The 17,529-nt window shown below is 62.4% G+C and overlaps 1 protein-coding gene across 2 annotated transcripts; it reads right to left on the reverse strand.

The window, feature by feature from the left end:
• Positions 1–6,192: 6,192 nt before the first annotated feature.
• LY6H (lymphocyte antigen 6 family member H) lies at positions 6,193–8,657 on the reverse strand. Of its 2 annotated transcripts, none has more exons than XM_032316565.1 (4): positions 8,483–8,657; positions 7,853–7,980; positions 6,983–7,102; positions 6,193–6,703 (listed from the first exon to the last, which is right to left on the reverse strand). In XM_032316565.1, exons 2-4 carry the CDS (start codon positions 7,917–7,919, stop codon positions 6,468–6,470), a joined length of 423 nt encoding a protein of 140 aa, XP_032172456.1. In that variant the 5' UTR covers positions 7,920–7,980; positions 8,483–8,657; the 3' UTR covers positions 6,193–6,467. The 2 variants fall into 2 exon arrangements, with proteins under 2 accessions (XP_032172456.1, XP_032172457.1); XM_032316566.1 differs by lacking the exon at positions 8,483–8,657 and adding an exon at positions 8,265–8,454.
• Positions 8,658–17,529: the final 8,872 nt, after the last annotated feature.

Genomic DNA, 17,529 nt, shown 5'->3' on the forward strand with positions numbered 1-17,529 from the left:
CCCGCCAAGGGGACAGGCCACGGAGCCTGGGGCTCAGCAAGACCCACGCAGGGGGTCAGACCCCCAGACACACTTGCCAGAGGACACACGAGCGTGAAGCCTGGGGCAGAGCCTGAGAACATCTCTAGAAAGGGGGGACGGGGAGACCCCCGCACTGCCCTGTTCCTGCGCAAAGACGCCCAGGATGCACAGGGGCTCCGGCAGGCGGCGGTGGGCGCGGGGGACGGGAGACACTCCTCCCCTCCCTGACGGGCACGCACATAAGGCCCTACTCAAAACCTGAAGTTAAAAGAAAATGGAGGAGCCTCTCAGCCACTCCGCAGGACGGGGTCCCTGCTCCCCTGCCCCAGCAGCACTCTCCAGGGCAGGTAAGGAAGCCTCACTGCCCCGAGGCCCCGGAGGAAGGTCTGGCCCTCCCAGTACCCTCTGCAGGGGTGCGACCCAGGCCGTCACAACTGTGTGCCCACTGCTCTGTCCCTGCGACCGAGAGCCTGGCACTTAGCTCCCCAAAAGTGGAAAATGAACCCATGAGCTCCTAAAACCGTGAGCTCGCTCTTCCCAGGTGTCCCGGTGGGCACCCTCTGCTGGCCGGGCTGCGGGTAGGGCAGACTCTGGAGCCAAACCCGGGCACTTTGCTGGGAGGTGGGTGCAGGGCCCCACCTGTGCCTTCAAGGCCTCGTTGGCTGAGGTCTCATTGCCACCGGGGACCTCGCAGGAACGACCAACTTCTTCACCTGCCGCAGGGGAAGGTCTACTTTCCCGAAAAGCTCAAGGACTTTTGGGTCTCCGGTGGGCAGGTGCTGGGTAGAAGCGGGAGATACCCACAGACAACATCTCAGGTAAACGTCCCTCCCGTAGAACGTGAAGCAGGGTGCCTGGGGGCTTGTCCGGCTTGGACCCCCCAACAAGTGCTGTGTGCAGGACAAGGTGCCAGTGGTGCCCTGGGACCCCGGGAGGAGACGGAAGCAGCAGGCGGTGGGGGAGGGGGTGCGGCCGGGAGGCCAGGGGCTGGTGGCATGGAGACTTGAGATCCGGACTCGCTCAGACAAGGCTGAGGCATCTGCAGCGGGGCTGGGGGCACAGGCGGGGGGAGGCTGGGAGAAAGAGCACCAGGGAAGGCCCCCCAGGACGAGTAGCGCTTCAGAGGAGGCCACAAGTTGGGGGGTGGGGGGTTGGCAGAATGGGGGAGGGGTCAAGGCAAGCCTCAGGCCCCAAGAAAGGAGGGGTGCCCGCTTTCCTACCCCTCCTCCCCCACTGCCATCTGCCCCACCAGCTGGAACAGGGTTCCTCTGGTGCCCCGAGAACCCCCACCTCACAGACAGAAGTGCGGCTCAGAGGGGACGTAGGGCTTGGTCAAGATCAAATAGCAAAGACCCAAGTCCGGGCGTGTCCTGTACACACGGTGAGGATTTCGGGGTCTCGGGGTCTTACCTCTTCCAGGTCTGTTTCCTCGGTGTCAAGTGGGCAGAATAAGACCTCCAGCCGGGCTGAGGTCCCCAGTCCCCAGGTCCTGCAGCTTCCCTGGGCCCACACTAGAGGCCTCCAGAGCCCCCCAAGAGCCAGACCGCTCCAGATGGGGCACCCATCTCCTTCGTGAGGCTGCCAAATCCCTAGTTCACCTCCAATGAGGACACCCGAGGACTAGAGACCCATCTCGGTCCTGGACCCGAAACACAGGGGACCTTAACGCGGCAGGGGCGATGGGAGTCTGGCGGTGGTGAAGCACGTGGCGCCGGGACCCCCCGGGGCTTACCTGTCGCGAACGCCCAGGCGCCTCCTCTCCAGGACACCGAGCAATGGAGCCCACTTAGTAGCCACTGGTTTCGCGAACGGACACGTCCTTGTATCAGCAAAGGGCGAAAGGCTGTTTCTCTTAAACTCATCACCGTTCCTCCTAAAAAATCTAATTGAATTATGAATAAAGAGCACGAGCCGAACAGAGTCCGATTTCAAGTCCCAAGGCAAACGCCGACCCAAGGCGCCTCAGGGAGGAGGGACGGTGAACCCCGACTGCCCTGGCCTCACTCGCCGCGCCACGGGCCCCGCCCCAGCATGGAAGCACAAACGGCGTGGGCACCAGCTGCGGGGAAGCAGAGTCGTGTGTCCGTTTGCTCACAGCCTGCCGCACGCCTTGAAAATCCAGGGTCAGGGACCACGCAGAGCTCGGGGGAGAACAAGTATCTTTTCCCTGTGCAGGTTCAGCACCGACGGTGGCCGCCTCGTCACCCCCACTCCCTCTGCACCTCGCGGCCGCCCCTGCCCCTGCGTTTCTGGAATTCACACCCACACTCAGCAGCCTCCCAGCCCCTAAGGCGTCTCTCCGTAACCTTGGCTTTGCTGGGAGACGAGTCCAGACCACACCACGGAAGAGGGCTGCGGGGGGGCGGGCAAGGAGCGCCTGCCCGCCGGGAGCAGCCCCCCTCCCCCGCCAGCAGAGCCCCCCGGCCACCGAAAGCCCTCCACGTATGAGCACAGCCCCCAAGCCCGGGCGAGAAGAACAGAACTTGAACCTTTCTGTCCCCATCCGCTCCAGACCCGTCTCTCCAGGCGGCAGAAGCCTGACGTCTTGGTCTTTTCCCTCCCAGGGCTGCGTGCAGTGAGGGACAGCTGGCGGACCCCCAGCCTCACCCCGGCCCATCTGGTCGTCGCCCAGTGCCAGGACCCACGGCTGTGCCCTCGCTCGGGTCACAGGGGCCTGGCCCTGACCCTGCTCCCAGGCCCACCGCAGCACGGAGGCCCGCGGCTGTCTGCAGCCCCCAGCCCAGACCTCCGCCAGCGGGTATCGCTCAAAGGTCCTGCCGCTCGGGAGCCTCTCTCTGGGACCCACCCTCGGCTCCTGCCAGCCCGCGGCCTTCTCAGCCGCGGCATCTCCGCCTAGTCGGAGGCAGCCCCCTCTCTCCCCTCCACGTGTTGAAGTGGTGCGACGGGCCTGTCTGCAGACTCACTCCGGCCAACTCGGAGAGGCCAGTGGCGGGGGCTCCGGGAAACACGGAGGCCAGTGACCCACGGGCTCCCTCGGTTGTCCGCCATCCTGAGCCGCAGACCGCCCAGCCATCCTGCTTCAGTGGAGGCCAGCTGGGGACAGGGGGTACTTCTGGAAAGAATGGCATGAAGAAAATGGAAAACAGGGGCGCCTGGGGGGCTCAGTGGGTTAAAGCCTCTGCCTTCAGCTCAGGTCATGATCTCAGGGTCCTGGGATCAAGCCCCGCATCGGGCTCTCTGCTAGGCGGGGAGCCTGCTTCCTCCTCTCTCTCTCTCTGCCTGTCTCTCTGCCTACTTGAGATCTCTGTCTGTCAAATAAATCAATAAAATCTTTAAAAAAAAGAAAAGAAAAGAAAATGGAAAACATCAGCTCGCCACATGGGAAATGGACACTTTGGTTTAAAGAAAAGGAAGAAGTCTCGATTACAAGCACCAAAACTGCACGCCACCTAGCTTCGACGCGGGGGAGGTACGAGGCCCACGGGGGAAACGAGCTGGAACGGGGCGCAATCCGGGCCCGTGGGGCGGGAGGAGCGTCGCGCTGGCGCCGGGGACCCCTCACACAGGCGGGGCAGCTCGGCCCCAGCGGCAGGCCCAGACGGTGACCGTCGCTGCCGAGCAGCCTTCCGGAACCGGACAAACGGACCCCAGCATTCACCTGTAAGAACAAGTCGCAAGAAGCGAGGAGGGGACTCGCCCCACCAGAGGAGCAAGGCGCCCGGTGGGCCCACGCACCGCGGCCAGAACATCCCGGCTCGTGCTATGACCCAGGCGGCACCTGGAGTCACGGGGGACAGACGGGCGCGCTCAAGATCGGCGCTGAGAAACACCGGCCGCGTATTTCGGAGAAGTCCTGACTCCTGCCACGTGGTAAGCACACTCCGGGACCTTCGGGATCGGAGGGAAGGAGCCCAATCCGGAACAAAGAGCGGAATAGGAAGACGGTTTTCCTAAGATAAGCGTCGAGGAGGCTCTCCTCAGATCTGAAAGCCAGAAGCGATAAAGATCGATTAGACTCAGCCACACAGAACCCGAGGGCATACCTGGGTGTGCAGGAAAATGCCCCAAAATGAAGGTCCTTGGAAAACACAGACCACAGGCAGACGCTACCCCACTCACAAAAGGGTCTCACACTTCAGTAAGAAAAGACAAAAGCCACAGTGGAAAAGCGGACCAAGGCAATTACGAGGAAACACTCACAAGTCAGGACAAACGTTCCACCTCACTAACAAGCTCTCCAGGGGAAATCAGGATGAGAGTCTAGTGTTCGCCTCACAGGCGGACACGGAAGCTCCGGGGGATCGCACGGGGCAGGGTGGGAAGAGCCTCCCTTCCAGGAGATGGGCATCTTCCAAGGAGACATTTTCTTGGCTCAGCCGCATGCTCCCGGAATCCCCGGAGATGGAGAGTCACTCAACCCCATAAGGACACGAGGCCGAGGGCACTCCCAGCCTGGCCGATCAGAGACTGAGAGCAGCCCCTCTGCCCGCAGTGGAGGGGTGGTTAAGAAGGGGTTGGCTCATTCGGAGGGACACTAAGCAGACCCCAAAAACAAAAGGTCTGCATAGATCCTGAAGGACGACCTTGGTGGAGTCTTTAGAAAAATAATCAAGGGGCACATGGGTTTCCCAGAACCTGCCCTCCTGGCCCCAGCATGCCACACGGACGGTGGGGTTTGACCCTGCAAGGACAGCTCACCCTGGGGGACAGGGCTCGCTCGCTCTCAAGCGTGAGAACCCAGACTTAGACGGGGCCGCCGGAAGCGGAGAGCAGAGGTCCAAGCGGGCTCTTCAGGCCACGGGGCCCCCAAGCCCCCATCCGCCTGGAATCGCACCGCTCTCTCAAAGAGCTGGAAGGAGCTCCCCACTTTCTGTGTTTTAAATACTTCCCTCAGATAATAAAGTCAGCACAAAGATTGACCTGGAAGTGGGTTTGAACCCAGTGCCCACGGGATGGCCCTTGTCCTCCGGGAACCTCCGGGGCCCCCACGGCGTCCTGTCCTCGCTGGTACCAGCGTTCAGCCTCTGGGTCTTCAAGGCGCTCTTTGCACTTGCCCTACGTGACAGTGCCCGGTCCCTACACACCGCAGACACCAAGCCCCCGTGGCGGGCAGCACATGGTGCGGAAGTTTGGACGCGGTGGGAACCGGGTGCATCGTAGAGCAATGTTACAACAGAGCAGGAGACACGTCCCTGGCCGGTCCCACCAGCAGGAAGTGGACATGGTCTCCAGCGACCCCTCTCCCATCTGGCTCATCCCGGACTTCAGATTCCTCTCCCTCGCTCACACGCGGGAGCCCCGGGAGGAACGCCACGGCCAGCTCTTAGTGAAACCATGGTTCTTGCCACGGGGTCCTGGCCTGGGAGTGACCATGGCCTGGGTCAGCCACGAAGGATGAGGAAGAACCGACGGAAGGCCGGACCCTGCAGTGGCTGCTGACCTCACTTGGCGAGCCCGGGCTCCAGGGTGACCCACGTGGCCAGAAGTGTGGGAGACTGGGCTGAACCCAGCGGTGCAGAGACCCACGGCTACAGCAGGTCCCTAAGAATTACCTGTCGGTACCCCCTGCCGCCTCCCTCCCAAAGCCCCCGTCCCTCTGCGCCACTCCACAGGGGCTGCCTCAGCCCCCACTCAGGGGCTGGCCTTCAAGACCCTGTCCGAGAAGGTGCCCTTGGTGGAGGCAGGGGTGTCTGGCTAAGAGGCAGAGTCCGGGCACGAGCGCGATCCCGACAGCGCTCTGGGGAGCGGCCCCGAGTCCGGTTGCCCCAAGGCTCCACAAGAGAGCCAGCGAGAAGAGCGAGGTGTCCCTGTGTGTGCGAGGTGCTGAGGGCCAGGGATAGTGTGCGTGCAGACGTGAGTGTGTGGGGGCTGGGGCACACCAGTCCAGGCGCTGGGGGGGCAGCACTGTTTCGGCGTGCACACCTGTGGACGTCTGCGGGGCGCGTGTGCACGCGGGTGTACACGTCTATCGTGCCCGTCTGCACATCTGGCTGTCCACATGCACATGCGCACACTGACAAGGCCTTATCCCGGCCCCGAGATTCTGCCCACTCCAACCTCCCCTCCCATCTGCTGTCAGGCCCCAGGCCCCCCAGCAGCCCCCGTGCCCCGCAGACCCCCAGTCTCAATGCCCCACAATCTCCGCCCTCAGCCTGCACACCCTCGCTGCTCTGCCGGCCTCATCCCGACACCCAGGCTCAGACCCAGGTCTCTGGACCACAAGTGAGTTTATTTCTCCGCGGAAGATGCCCTCACAGCCGGGCTGTTGGGCTGGGCCTGGCTCTGCCTGGCTTCCCCTAGGAGACCTGGGGGTCCCAGCCCCCAGACCAACCCCCCCACCGGGGGCCTCCTTCAGACACCGGGTTTCCTGGAGCCGTCCTGCTGGCCGGAGCTCGGAGCTGGTGGAGAGAGGGAGGCTTCCCTGTGCAGGGAGGGGTGAGGCCAGGCTCTGGGGAGGAAGCTGGGGGGCCTGCAGCGGTGGGAGCTCAGGGCCCAGCCCCCAGGACGGAGGGCCCCAGGCTGAGCAGGAGCCCCCCGGCCAGGGCCCAGGGGCTGCCCCCCACCCCCGGCCCTCCATTGCACAGGTCTCCCCCACAACAGTCCACGTCCACTTTTAAGATCCCAGAGTTAATGAAGCCCATGAGATAGTCTGAGAAGAAGTGTCGCTTCACGAAGTCACAAGACGAGGCGCACATCTTGTTGACAGAGTGGTCTTTCCGGCCTGGGGGAGAGGTAGGGCACCTGGGACCGGAGCCACACCCCGCCCTCTCCGCCTCACGCCCGGGCCCGGATCGCCACCCCAGCCTGCAGAGCTGAGTCCCCCCACCCGCCCACACCGTCTCCACATATGGAGAGGGTCACACAGGGCCCAGGGCTGGAAAGGCACCTGCCGGGCCTCACACTGGGCAGCACCCTGCCCACAGCCCTGTGCCCTCAGCCAAGGACAGAGGGGCTCAGAGGACACCAACCGCTCCCCGCCCAAGCCCTGGGCCTGACTCACTGCTGCTGGGGTCGGTGATCCGCACGCTGGCGCACACTGTGTCTGATGGCTGACACTGCTTTGGGGTGCAGTGGCTCGAGTTGGTAGTCAGGGTGCAGTCCTGGCACCACAGGCCATGAGCTGGGCAGGGCACAGGGACGCGGATGACCAGAGGACCTGGGGGGGGGGGGGTCAAGCCCGCCGTCTCTCTGCCCCCACCCACCCAAGGCTGGCACTGCTGAGAGAACCAGGCCGCTGTAGGAGGCCGAGCACCCCCTGCCAGGAGAGAGAAGGCCAGGCTGGCCCCTGGAGGTCAGGCCCTGGGAGAACCTCTGTGCCTTCCTGGCAGTTGGGGGGGGTCCCCCCACTGGAACTCTGGCAGCCCTGGGCACCCTCCGTGGCCCGTTCGCAGGTGTGCCCACACTCCAGCCACACAACTCCCGCACCTCTGGGCTCTCCTGCACACTCCTACCCCATTCCCACACCTCCCCTCGGGCTTCAGTTGGGTCCAAGGAAGGAAGGACCACACGAACTAGATGCGAGGCCAGGTGGGGCTCTGCGGGGGTTGATGGGGCGCGAGAACCCCGCCCCCTGCACCGGGCCAGGGGCGTCTGGGCGGGACTAGCTGCAGCGGGCTTCCGGGCGGGGATGGGGGGACCCCGAAATCGCTCGGTGTCCTCAGAAGCTGGGAGGGCCCCACGTGTCTGCGGCTGGAGCTGGGGCTGGAGCCGGAGCACCAAGAGTGAAGGCGACAGGCGCGAGGGCCCGGAGAGGGCGTGGATGTGACGGGCACCGTCGGAGGATGGCGGCCCCGCAGCCCGGCTCTCTCCGGAGCCGCCTCGGGCTCTTCCGGCGACCTGGCCCAGCCCCGCGGGCCGCCCCCAGACTCACCGGGCGCAGAGCACAGCAGGCCGGCGAGCAGCACCAGGCCGAGACTGTTCATGGCCGCAGGCGGCATGCTCCGGGCTGGCCTCGGGAAGGCGCGGGGGTTGTGGGCGGAGGTCCTCCGGGGCGCGGGCCTGGCAAGGAGAAGCCTCGGTCAGGAGCCCCAGCCTCCTGCCGAACCCGAAGCCCCTTCCCCTTTTCCGGGACGGGAGGGCAACCCCCCCCCGCCCCCCCCCCCCCGCCTCGGAATCACCGGCCCGGGAAGGAGGGCCGGGGGAGGGGGTCGTTCGCGAGCTCGAAAAGCCCCACCCCCAGCCCATCCCCCAGAGCATCCACCATCGCAGCATCCCCCAGGGAGAATAGGTCCGCCGTCTCGGGCAGGGTGACAGCTCGAAACGCCCCAACCCGCTCCTGGCACCTGTGGGGTGGGGGTTGCGGGGGGGAGCGCGTCTTCTCCTCCTTGGGGAGCGGTAGGTGCGTCCGGAGAGAAAAGGGCAAGACAAGGTGCGAGCGGGCGGTACCTGCCGATGGGGGAGGGGCGCGCGCCACGTCCCCACCCCCACCCCTGGGCTGGGGGCCCGGGAACCCCGCGCCGAGTCCCCTCCCGCCGCCTCCCGCGCGCGTCCGGGTGCTCACCGCAGGTCGGGGCGTGGAGCGCGGGCCTCGGGTCGGGGGCGCACTCACATCCCTGGGGGGACGGCGCTCCGGGGCTCTGGGAGGCACGGGGAGCGGTGCCCTTCGGTCTCCCTGCGGACCAGAACCCGGGCACAGCCTTGTCTTTCGGGGAACGCAGCCGCAGACGCGGACCCCGCGCGAGGGGCGGAGCGGAGCCGGGGCGGGGGCGCGCGGGGGGCGGGGGCGGCGGGAGAAGCGCGGGCGGGGCGCTGGGGGCTCCCGGCCGCGGCGGGTCGCGCCCCTCGACAGCCGACGACGGGCCCGCGCGTCCGCCCCCTCCGGTGCCGGCTCCCGCCGCGGCCGCCCCGCGCAGCCCTCCCCGGCGTGGGCAAGATCGCTTCCCCCGCTGCTTGGCCGAGATCCCCTCGGAATCTCTCGGAAGGACGTTTACTGCGAAAGGAAGCGAGCGAAGCGCACAAAGACGCAGAGAGGGGAGGAGGTAACAGCCACGGTGATCGCGCAGGGCCCGTCCGCGGGCTCCGGTGCTCGGAGCGTCCCCTCCCCAGCCCCGCCGTCCCGGCTCCCGGGTCCGGCGCTTTGAGGCTGCGCTCCCCCCATCCGCCGCGACCCGGAGCACCCGCGACGCCCCCACCGGCCACCACTGCCCCCAGGCCAGCGGCTCCAACCACGCCCGCCCCCCGCCTGAGGGCGGAGGCCCGAGTGCTGGTCGCGGCGTTCAAGGCCATCGGATGCCCGCTCGGCCAGTTTCTCAGCTTTGTCCCTCGCATTCCGGCCCCACGAAGCTTCCGAGTGTCGTGCCTTTGCACTTGCGGTCTGTCCCCGAGCCTGGAATCATCTTTGCTGAGCACGTGCTGGGGGCCCTTCCTCTTTGCCCACCTTCATTTGGCCAAAAAATAGTCACCGAGTGGCCCCTGTTGGCGGGTCGCTGCCCCGGGCCTGGCACCACAAAGGAGAAGATTCACTCAGCCTCGCGTCCGACAAAGGATCGTCACTGATACGCCCTCGTGAGATGATCCAGTCACCGTGGGCGCTGACCAGGCGCTTGCTATGAGCTCTGCTCCCGGCACCTGCGTCGTTAGAGACTCCCCCCCATCCGCGGGGAAGGACTCTTCACATCCCCACCTTATAATGAGGAAGCCCGAGCACAGAGACCTTGAGCTCCCTGCCCAAGGTCACGCGGTGACAGGTGACACAGCCAGTGCTGGAACCCAAGCAGTGTGGTGGCAGGACCCTACACCTCCGTGCTCAGGGCTCTGGAGGCCTGAAGGCAAAGGAGACAGACAGGCAGACCCAGCCCCCATACTGGGGCTACCACAGAGCCATCCCACTGAATGGACTCCACAGAGTCCGTTCAAATAGGAACTCCAAGTCAAAACTCAGCAAACATCCGAAGAACACAAGCCTGCAATGACACAACAGAAACCATGAAGAGCGACCAATTTAAATCTCCACAAACTTTCTAAACTGGAAGTGGTAGCTATAGGACATAAAATTAACCTGTCTCGAGGGTTTAAGGTATATTTAAAGGAAAGAAAACTGACCAGGCTTCGCTGTGAAAAACAGGAGAGCCTCTGGAAATGAAAAACTCTCCACAGAAATTAAAAGGTCATCAGAAACGTTGAAATATGTTTGCCAAATACACATAAAAGTCGTTTCAAAACACGTGGCATGGTTTCACTTCTGTGAGACGCCCAGAATGGAAAAGCCGAAAAAGAGGAAACGGAGATTCATGGGTGCCTCGGCCTGGGAGCAAGAAGGAATGCAGAGTTTCCGCCAAGGTCAAGGGGTTTCCTTGTAAGTGATGAAATGTTTTTTAAAAAGAGAGTGATGGGGACACCTGGGTGGCTCAGTGGGTTAAAGCCTCTGGCTTCAGCTCAGGTCATGATCCCAGGGTCCTGGGATCGAGTCCCGCATCGGGCTCTCTGCTCAGCGGGGAGCCTGCTTCCTCCTCTCTCTCTGCCTGCCTCTCTGCCTACTTGTGATCTCTGTCTGTCAAATAAATAAATAAAATCTTAAAAAAGAAAACTTAGTGATGATAGTTACACAACACTGAATGTACCTGAACCCACTGGATTAGAAACTTTAAAAGGGTGAACTTCAAAGTACGGGAGTTGCATCTCGGTCAAGCTGTTGACACAACTGAAGAAGGAGTTTGTGAACTGGAATTTGAGTGTCCAGAAATGATCGAGAATGTGTGCAAGGGGTAGCGAGATAGAAGACAGGAGAGGTTGGGGCACACAATGGGCCCCGTGCTGAGCACTGAGGGAAGTCGCGTGGGTGCTGTCCTGCGCGGGGTAGGGGGAGCTGCTGGAGATGCTCTCTCTCCCACTCCCCCTCCGGCTCACACTCGCTCTTGAAAAAAAAAAGCTGATGAAAGATAAGCGTTTACAGGGAAACGCAATGTGTACTAAATGGAATCAATAAACAGAAAATCCACGCCTCGTGCAGCATCCGAAGCCGTGGACCGCCGAAGACGAAAGAAGGTGCTTCAGTAGCCGGCCAGAAAGGGACCTGAGCTCCGCAGATACAGCCGCTCGCGCCGAGGCGGGGACTGAGGGCCCGGGAAACGTGCTCAGACGAAGAGGAACGGTCAGCTAAGAACTTCACGCACAGTTTCCCAAAAATCAGTGCAAAATAAAATTTTCAGATCATTAAAACTTTAGACAAATATATTTTTTCAGATAAAATTTTGGAGACGTTGAGAGAGGTTAGGACTAGCAGGCACTTTTTTTTTTTTAAGATTTTATTTATTTATTTGACAGACAGATCACAAGTAGGCAGAGAGAGAGGGGAAGTGTAAGGTTTTGCAGGCGAGGTAAACACAACACCAGGCAAGGTAGGCGCAAGGCAAGATTTATTAAAGGCGTCTCCGGCAAAGTTTCAGGGCTCAGGAGAAGGAGCCAGCAGCCCGGAGGAGGTGACTTTCCTTGACTCGGGAAAGGGGAGTGCGGGACGTCACACTGGGACGTGGGGGGGGGGGTCTTTTATTGGACCAAGTAGGGCATGGGCTCACATCCATGTTTGGTGATCGGAAGGTATGGGGTGAGAGCTCCTGATACTCCTGTTTCCTGCAAAGGTATCAGGTTACCTATGGAGATGTGACCTGGGGTACACCCTTTTGGCGGGAGAGTCTAGAGTTAAGGAAGGGGTGGAGGGGACTGGAAGATGCCGGGGCCGGCGGTCATTTCTATTGTTCCTCCTGCATTCCAGAGCTGCGGACCCAACAGGAAGCAGGCTCCCTGCTGCGCGGAGAGCCCGATGTGGGACTTGATACCAGGACCCTGGGATCGTGACCTGAGCCAAAGGCAGACGCTTAACCCACTGAGCCCCCCAGACACCCCATAGCAGGCACTTTCAAAAAGGTGTACTTCAGGAGGGAAGAACTAGACACGAGAAGGGACTGTGGGAAGAACCTGGCTTTCGAGGAGAGGGAAACCGCAGTTAGCATTGCCGTCCAGGATGGCGGGAACGTGGGACCCGTGAGGTCTGAGCTGCCGACGTGGAATGGGGGGGTGACTGAGTCAGAGGGTCCCCGACCCTCGCAGCGCGTGAGAGGAGCCCTGCTCACCATGAACTTGTGACTGTTCGGGCGTTAAGGGTGCAGGGAAGGTTTCGACGACACCGACGGGCAGAAGGGTGCAGCACTCGCGTGGGAATCCCCCCCGAGCAAAGGCGGGGACGTGGAGCTGGTCCATGTGTCCGGCCCTGCCCAGGGAAGGCAGACATGCCCGGGCAAACAGAAAGGTGGCTCTGGAGTGATGTGAGCGGTTCTGAGAGCAATCTGGGGCGGGGACAAGGCCTCTTTGAAGGGGACATTGAGCCAAGGCCCGAAGATGAGGCTGCCTGGAGCTCCACGTCCCAGAGCTGGGAGTCGGCAGGGGCGGGAGCGTTTGGGAGAGGAGCCAAGCAAGGAGGAGGAGGGCAGAGCAGGAAGGGGGGGGGGGAGGAGGAGAAAGAGGGGAAGGAGGGGGGAGGGGGGAGAGATGCAGGCGGAGGGGAGGGGGGAGATGGAGGAGGAGAGGGAGGAAGAGGAGGGGGAGAGGGAAAGGGGGAGAGAAGGGGAGGGTGTAGGAAGGCTGCGTGCAGAAACGGTTTGGAGTTTGTCCTAAAAGCCGTGGGTCCCAGGAAGTTTCCAGGCTGGTTGTGCCCAGACCCCATCACCCTCCTCGGAACTGACACATGCATTTCAGATTCACACTGCCTTCTGCGTGGGACTGGGGCGGGCGGCGGACGGATGTGTCTGGGTGTCTGCCGCAAGGCCAGCCTCCGTCCCCTTCTGGTCAGCTGGATTCCAGGTGCCCCGCCCAGTCATGGGGTGCTTGCAGGGGGCACTTGATGGGGTCCCTGCCAACCACGGTCAGTCCACTCCAGGAATATGATTCTCAGCCAAATCTCTGTCCAGAGATGAACAAGGTCCCTGCCGGGCCTGGGGCGGGACATCTGGAAATGTGGCGTGGTGGGTGGACTGGCAGAGCCCCTGGGCCGGTGCCCGCACTAGGCTGGGCTTCATGGAGCACTCCCCCTGGGCCTGGGCTGGACTTAGCCATCTTCTTCTAGCAAAGAGAGGGGGGCAGAGGGACAGAGGGACAAGATTTCACTCTGAGACAAGGTTATAAAAAGACAGAGGCTTCTGAGGCAGGCTCCCTCCCACTCCCAGACCATGCATACTGGGGAAGCCAGCTGCCCCGCAGCAGGAGTGAGGTCGGCCCACGACCACACAAGGGCAGGAGTGAGGTCTTCCGAGAACCACACAAGGGAGCTTCAGTGCTGACTGCCCCACCCAGCCCCCGCCCCATCAGATGAGACCACAGCCCTGGACCACAGCGGACAGCAACCTCCTGAGGGGCCCCAGTGAGGCCATGCCTGGAATTCTGGTCCCCAGACACGGGGAGAGCATAACCCGTATTGTCTGAAGCCCCTAAATTTGGGGTAATTTGTTATGCAGTAAGAGAGAGCGCAAGTGGGTCAAGTCTGACTTGGGCATGCTGTGAGGGAACAGATGTCAGGTGTCTGAAGAGTGAAGTCCGAGGAGGCTGGTGCCAAGCCCTGGGGAGGCGGCTCTGGGCCCACTCTGTGGAGACGGAGAGCAGAGATGGCACTCTCCCCTCCCCTGCTTGGTGGGCTTGGTTGCCAGGGGGATGGAGGTTCCTAACCCAGTTTCCAAGCTGCTCTGCCTCCTCCCAAGCATGTGGGTCAGTTTTACCCTATCAGGATTTTTGCAAACAAAGAATAACCATCAGTCATGATTAGCAGAAGAAAGGGCTTTCTGTAAAGCAGTGGGAGCAGGAGTCCCTGTGTGTCCTGGGCCCTTGCAGTCTGAACAGCTCCTGCACCGAGCTGCTGGCCACTGGGCTTGCTCTCCGTCTTCCCAGGCTGTCTTGGCCCAGAGACCCAGATCCTGGTGAGGGAGCACGGGGATCTCACCCTGCCTGGGCTGGGGGGAGGGCCCTCTGCACCCAGAGCAGCTATATGGCAGCCCCAATCCCATGCTATGCTCAGGGCCCAGGATGATGGGTGGAGGGGGCCCTCCTCACTGCAGAGGCCAAGCTCAGGTGGTCAGAACCAGGGACAGCGTCAAAAGCCCTTGCACTTGGCCAGAGCATCCCGAGTCTCTAAGCCCACAGAAGCAGAAGACAGACCTCTCTAAGGACAGGCCAGGAGCGGGCTGAGGTTGGGGTCCTGCCTGAGACCCGCTCCCAGAGCTTCCTGCCTTGTGTTTTGGCCACACTGTCAGAGCCCCTCCAAGCCATCCTAGGCTGGCTACAAGGAGTTTGTCCCCAAAGACTGCCCTGCCTCCGAGAGAGGCCAGCCTCTCCACCAGGGCGGACTGTCACTCACGTGTCAAACACTCCCTGAAGGGCTGCCGACTCAGGGAGGGAGGAAGTTTCTGATCCCCAGGATTTGCCCTCCCAGAAGAGTGGGTGCAAGGTGTGTGCTGGGCCAAAGTGTGGCCCCAACAAGATGGCCAAGTCCTGACCCCAGAAGGTGACCTTGTTTGGAGATGAAGTTAAGCATCTGGAGATGAGGTCATCCTGCATCTGGCGTGGGCCCCACACCCACCATCTGGCACCCTGAGCCAGAAGGGAGAGAGATGAGGCACAAACCTCCCGGGGGAAGGTCTCTTGGCAGCGGAGACCTACCCTGGGGAGAGGAGTGTGGCCGCAGGCCACGCCCTCCTGGAGCCACCGGACTCGGAAGGAGCCAGAAGGAGGAGGAGTCTGCGATTTGCGGTAGGAAACAAACACAGGGTGTCCCAGCACCGGGAGAGGGGACGCTGCTCCCCAGCCCTGGCCAGCTGCCGGTGTGCGAGAAGCCGGAAGGCCTCCTGGGCTCTGAGCACCCAGGGACCCGTCCTGGGCCCAGGACAGGCAACAGAGGGACGCTCCGCTCCCACTCACGGTCACACTCCGGCGCGTCTGCGGAGGGGCGGGGCCGAGGGGAGGGGCGGGGCCGAGGGGGAGGGGCGGGACCGAGGGAGGAGGAGCAGACAGTGGAGCCTTGGCTAGGAGAGGAGCAGGGGGAGGCCGGGAAGAGGAAGGAGCTCCGCGCAGGCCCAGTAGGACCTGGGCAGGAGGGAGGGCCCCAAGTTCGGCTACAGCTCACCCTCACCCAGGACACACCCCGAGGGCAAGACCCCATCACATCAGCACTGCAGGGCTTAACTCCAGTCTTCCGCAAAACCAGCCCCCACCTCAGCCTCCAAGGGAGAGGGAGGGGCGGCTCTCAGATACCCTCCGCCCTCCTCCCCCTCGGGGGCTCAGGCTGCCCCCGCCCCGCCCCGCCCCAGTTTTACCCCCCTGACTTTCCCACTGGGCCCAACAGGCCTGACCTTTTCCTGCTGCTCCAGCGCCCCCACCCCCACCCCAGGAGCCTGGGGCTGAGCTTCCCTTCACCCTTCCCGAACCCCCAGCAGGGACGTGGCGGCCCCTCCCAGCTGGGTTGGGAGCCGAGGGGGAGTCCTGGGAAGAGAACCGTGTCCCCTCCTTTCCACTCCCCTGCGCACCCAGCACAAGGGCACAGGTTGTGAGGCCTGAGGCCTCCGGGAAGCTCCCGTGGGGTGTCTCTGGCCGTGAGGGGGGGGTGGACAGCTGATGTTGGGGATTCCTGTTTCCTGAACGCGGTGGCCCAGGGGTATCTCCTGCCTCATGTGGGGGCGTGAGATGCCTGGGTGACCCCCAGGAGACCCCTGACAAACACACCCATCTACGAATGAAAATACATGTGAGCACACGCACGTGAATGCGAAGACCCACATGCACAGGTACACGCCCACACGCTAACACGCAACCACACGAGTACAAACAGGCAAACACACATATGCGGACATACACGTGCTCACACACACGCGCGCTCACACGCACGGAGTCCAGCGTCTTTGGGAAGAGCCCCCTGTGTGGGAGGGCCCGAGGGTGGCCCCACCTGAGAGAGAGAGACCGGAGGGCAGGGGTCCAGCCCCGGCGAGGACACCAAGCCAGGTCCCCCCACCTGCAGGGCCAGCAGCATTCCGGGACTTCTCTGTCCGTCTGCCGTCCTCCGCAGGCCCCACCTGGTCTGGGCCCAACCGCCCCTCACCTGGACCCCACCGGAGCCTCACCGGGGCTCCTCACACCCACTCCCACCCACCCCGACCCATTCTCCATTAGAGGCCAGAGCGGCTTCAGCAAACATCCCTGTTTAAACGTTTCAGGGGCTCCCAATAGTTCTCAAAATGAAGTCCAGAGTCTCCTGCAGGGCCCACAGGGATGCAGGTCTGACCCCGTCACCCCTCACTTCTTCAACCCCCACCCCAGCCCCAATCATTCAGCTCCTTCCAGTTCCTTGTACTTGTCAAACTCCTCCTGCCTCAGGACATTTGCACCTGAGGCTGGAACCATTTTACCCCTTCTCCTGCACCTGGCCAACTCCTACTCAGCTCTGAGGTCCCATCTTAAATGTCACTTCGCCTGGGAAGTCCTCCTGCACTGCTCCTAAAGCTTCGTGTTCTCACAGCACTTACACGGGTTTGTTTTCTGTAGAACTCCTCACCACACCACCATATTAAACAGTTGCTTGGGGGGCACATGGGGGGCTCAGCCATTAAGCCTCTACCTTCAGCTCAGGTCACAATCTCTGGGGTCCAGTGATCGAGCCCCAAGTCTGGCTCCCTGCTGAGCAGGAAGCCTGGTTCTCCCTCTCCCCCTCCCCTGGCCGGTGTTCCCTCTCTCGCCTTGTGTCTCCATCAAATAAATAAATAAAATCTTTAAAAAAATAAAAGCAAAGAGCCGCTTGCAGATTTGCTGGCTGGGTGCGGTCCCTGTCCCTCCCACCGCTGAGTGTGTCTGCCATGTGTGCGCTGTGCTCCCCACACCCGGCCGTCCGGGCTCAGACCCTCATCGCCGAGTGAGGTGTGTGTGCCTCTGCCAGGAACTGTGACACAGCGGCCAGTGCTCACGAAGCACGGCTGGGAGACATGCTGGCGTCCAGAACAGAGGAGGTCTGAGACGTTTCATCCAGTAGCCTTTAGTTATCTAGACAGACTCCTCCCTAGCCTTCGTCGGCTCTGTCACGCCCAGCCCAGCCTCGCCGTCTCTCACTCACGCCACCTGAGGGTCTCTCCTTGACCAAGCTCAAAAGCCACCTCCTCCAGGAAGCCCTCCCTGGTAGATCCCCACCAACTCTTCCCACCGTATGAGGGGCCCTTAACTCAGTCTTCTCCCCTTTCCTATCTCCACCTACCCCCATTTCTCGGTCCCCAGTTCCCAGCTCAAAGTCCCACACAGCAGCTTCCAGAGAACATTATGTGTTTATCTGCCGCCATGCCCCCAAACCACACCTGAGCTTCTGGACAGCAAGGCCCCTTGCTCCTCATCCAGCCCTCTCCCTCAGTAACCCGTGGTCCAGTGCTCGCTGAGGGCTGTCTGCTGGGGCCAGAGCTCAGGGCTCAGGGGCATCTAGGAGACGCCTCTGCTTCCTGCACTCAGGTCCCAGGCCCCAGAGAGGGAACATGTGGATGTTTGCATTGACTCTGGGATCAGGCTCCAGCCCAGCAGCCAAGCCTGGACCAGCGC

Source organism: Mustela erminea, chromosome 16, assembly GCF_009829155.1.
Source record: "Mustela erminea isolate mMusErm1 chromosome 16, mMusErm1.Pri, whole genome shotgun sequence".
NCBI classification, from domain to species: domain Eukaryota; kingdom Metazoa; phylum Chordata; class Mammalia; order Carnivora; family Mustelidae; genus Mustela; species Mustela erminea.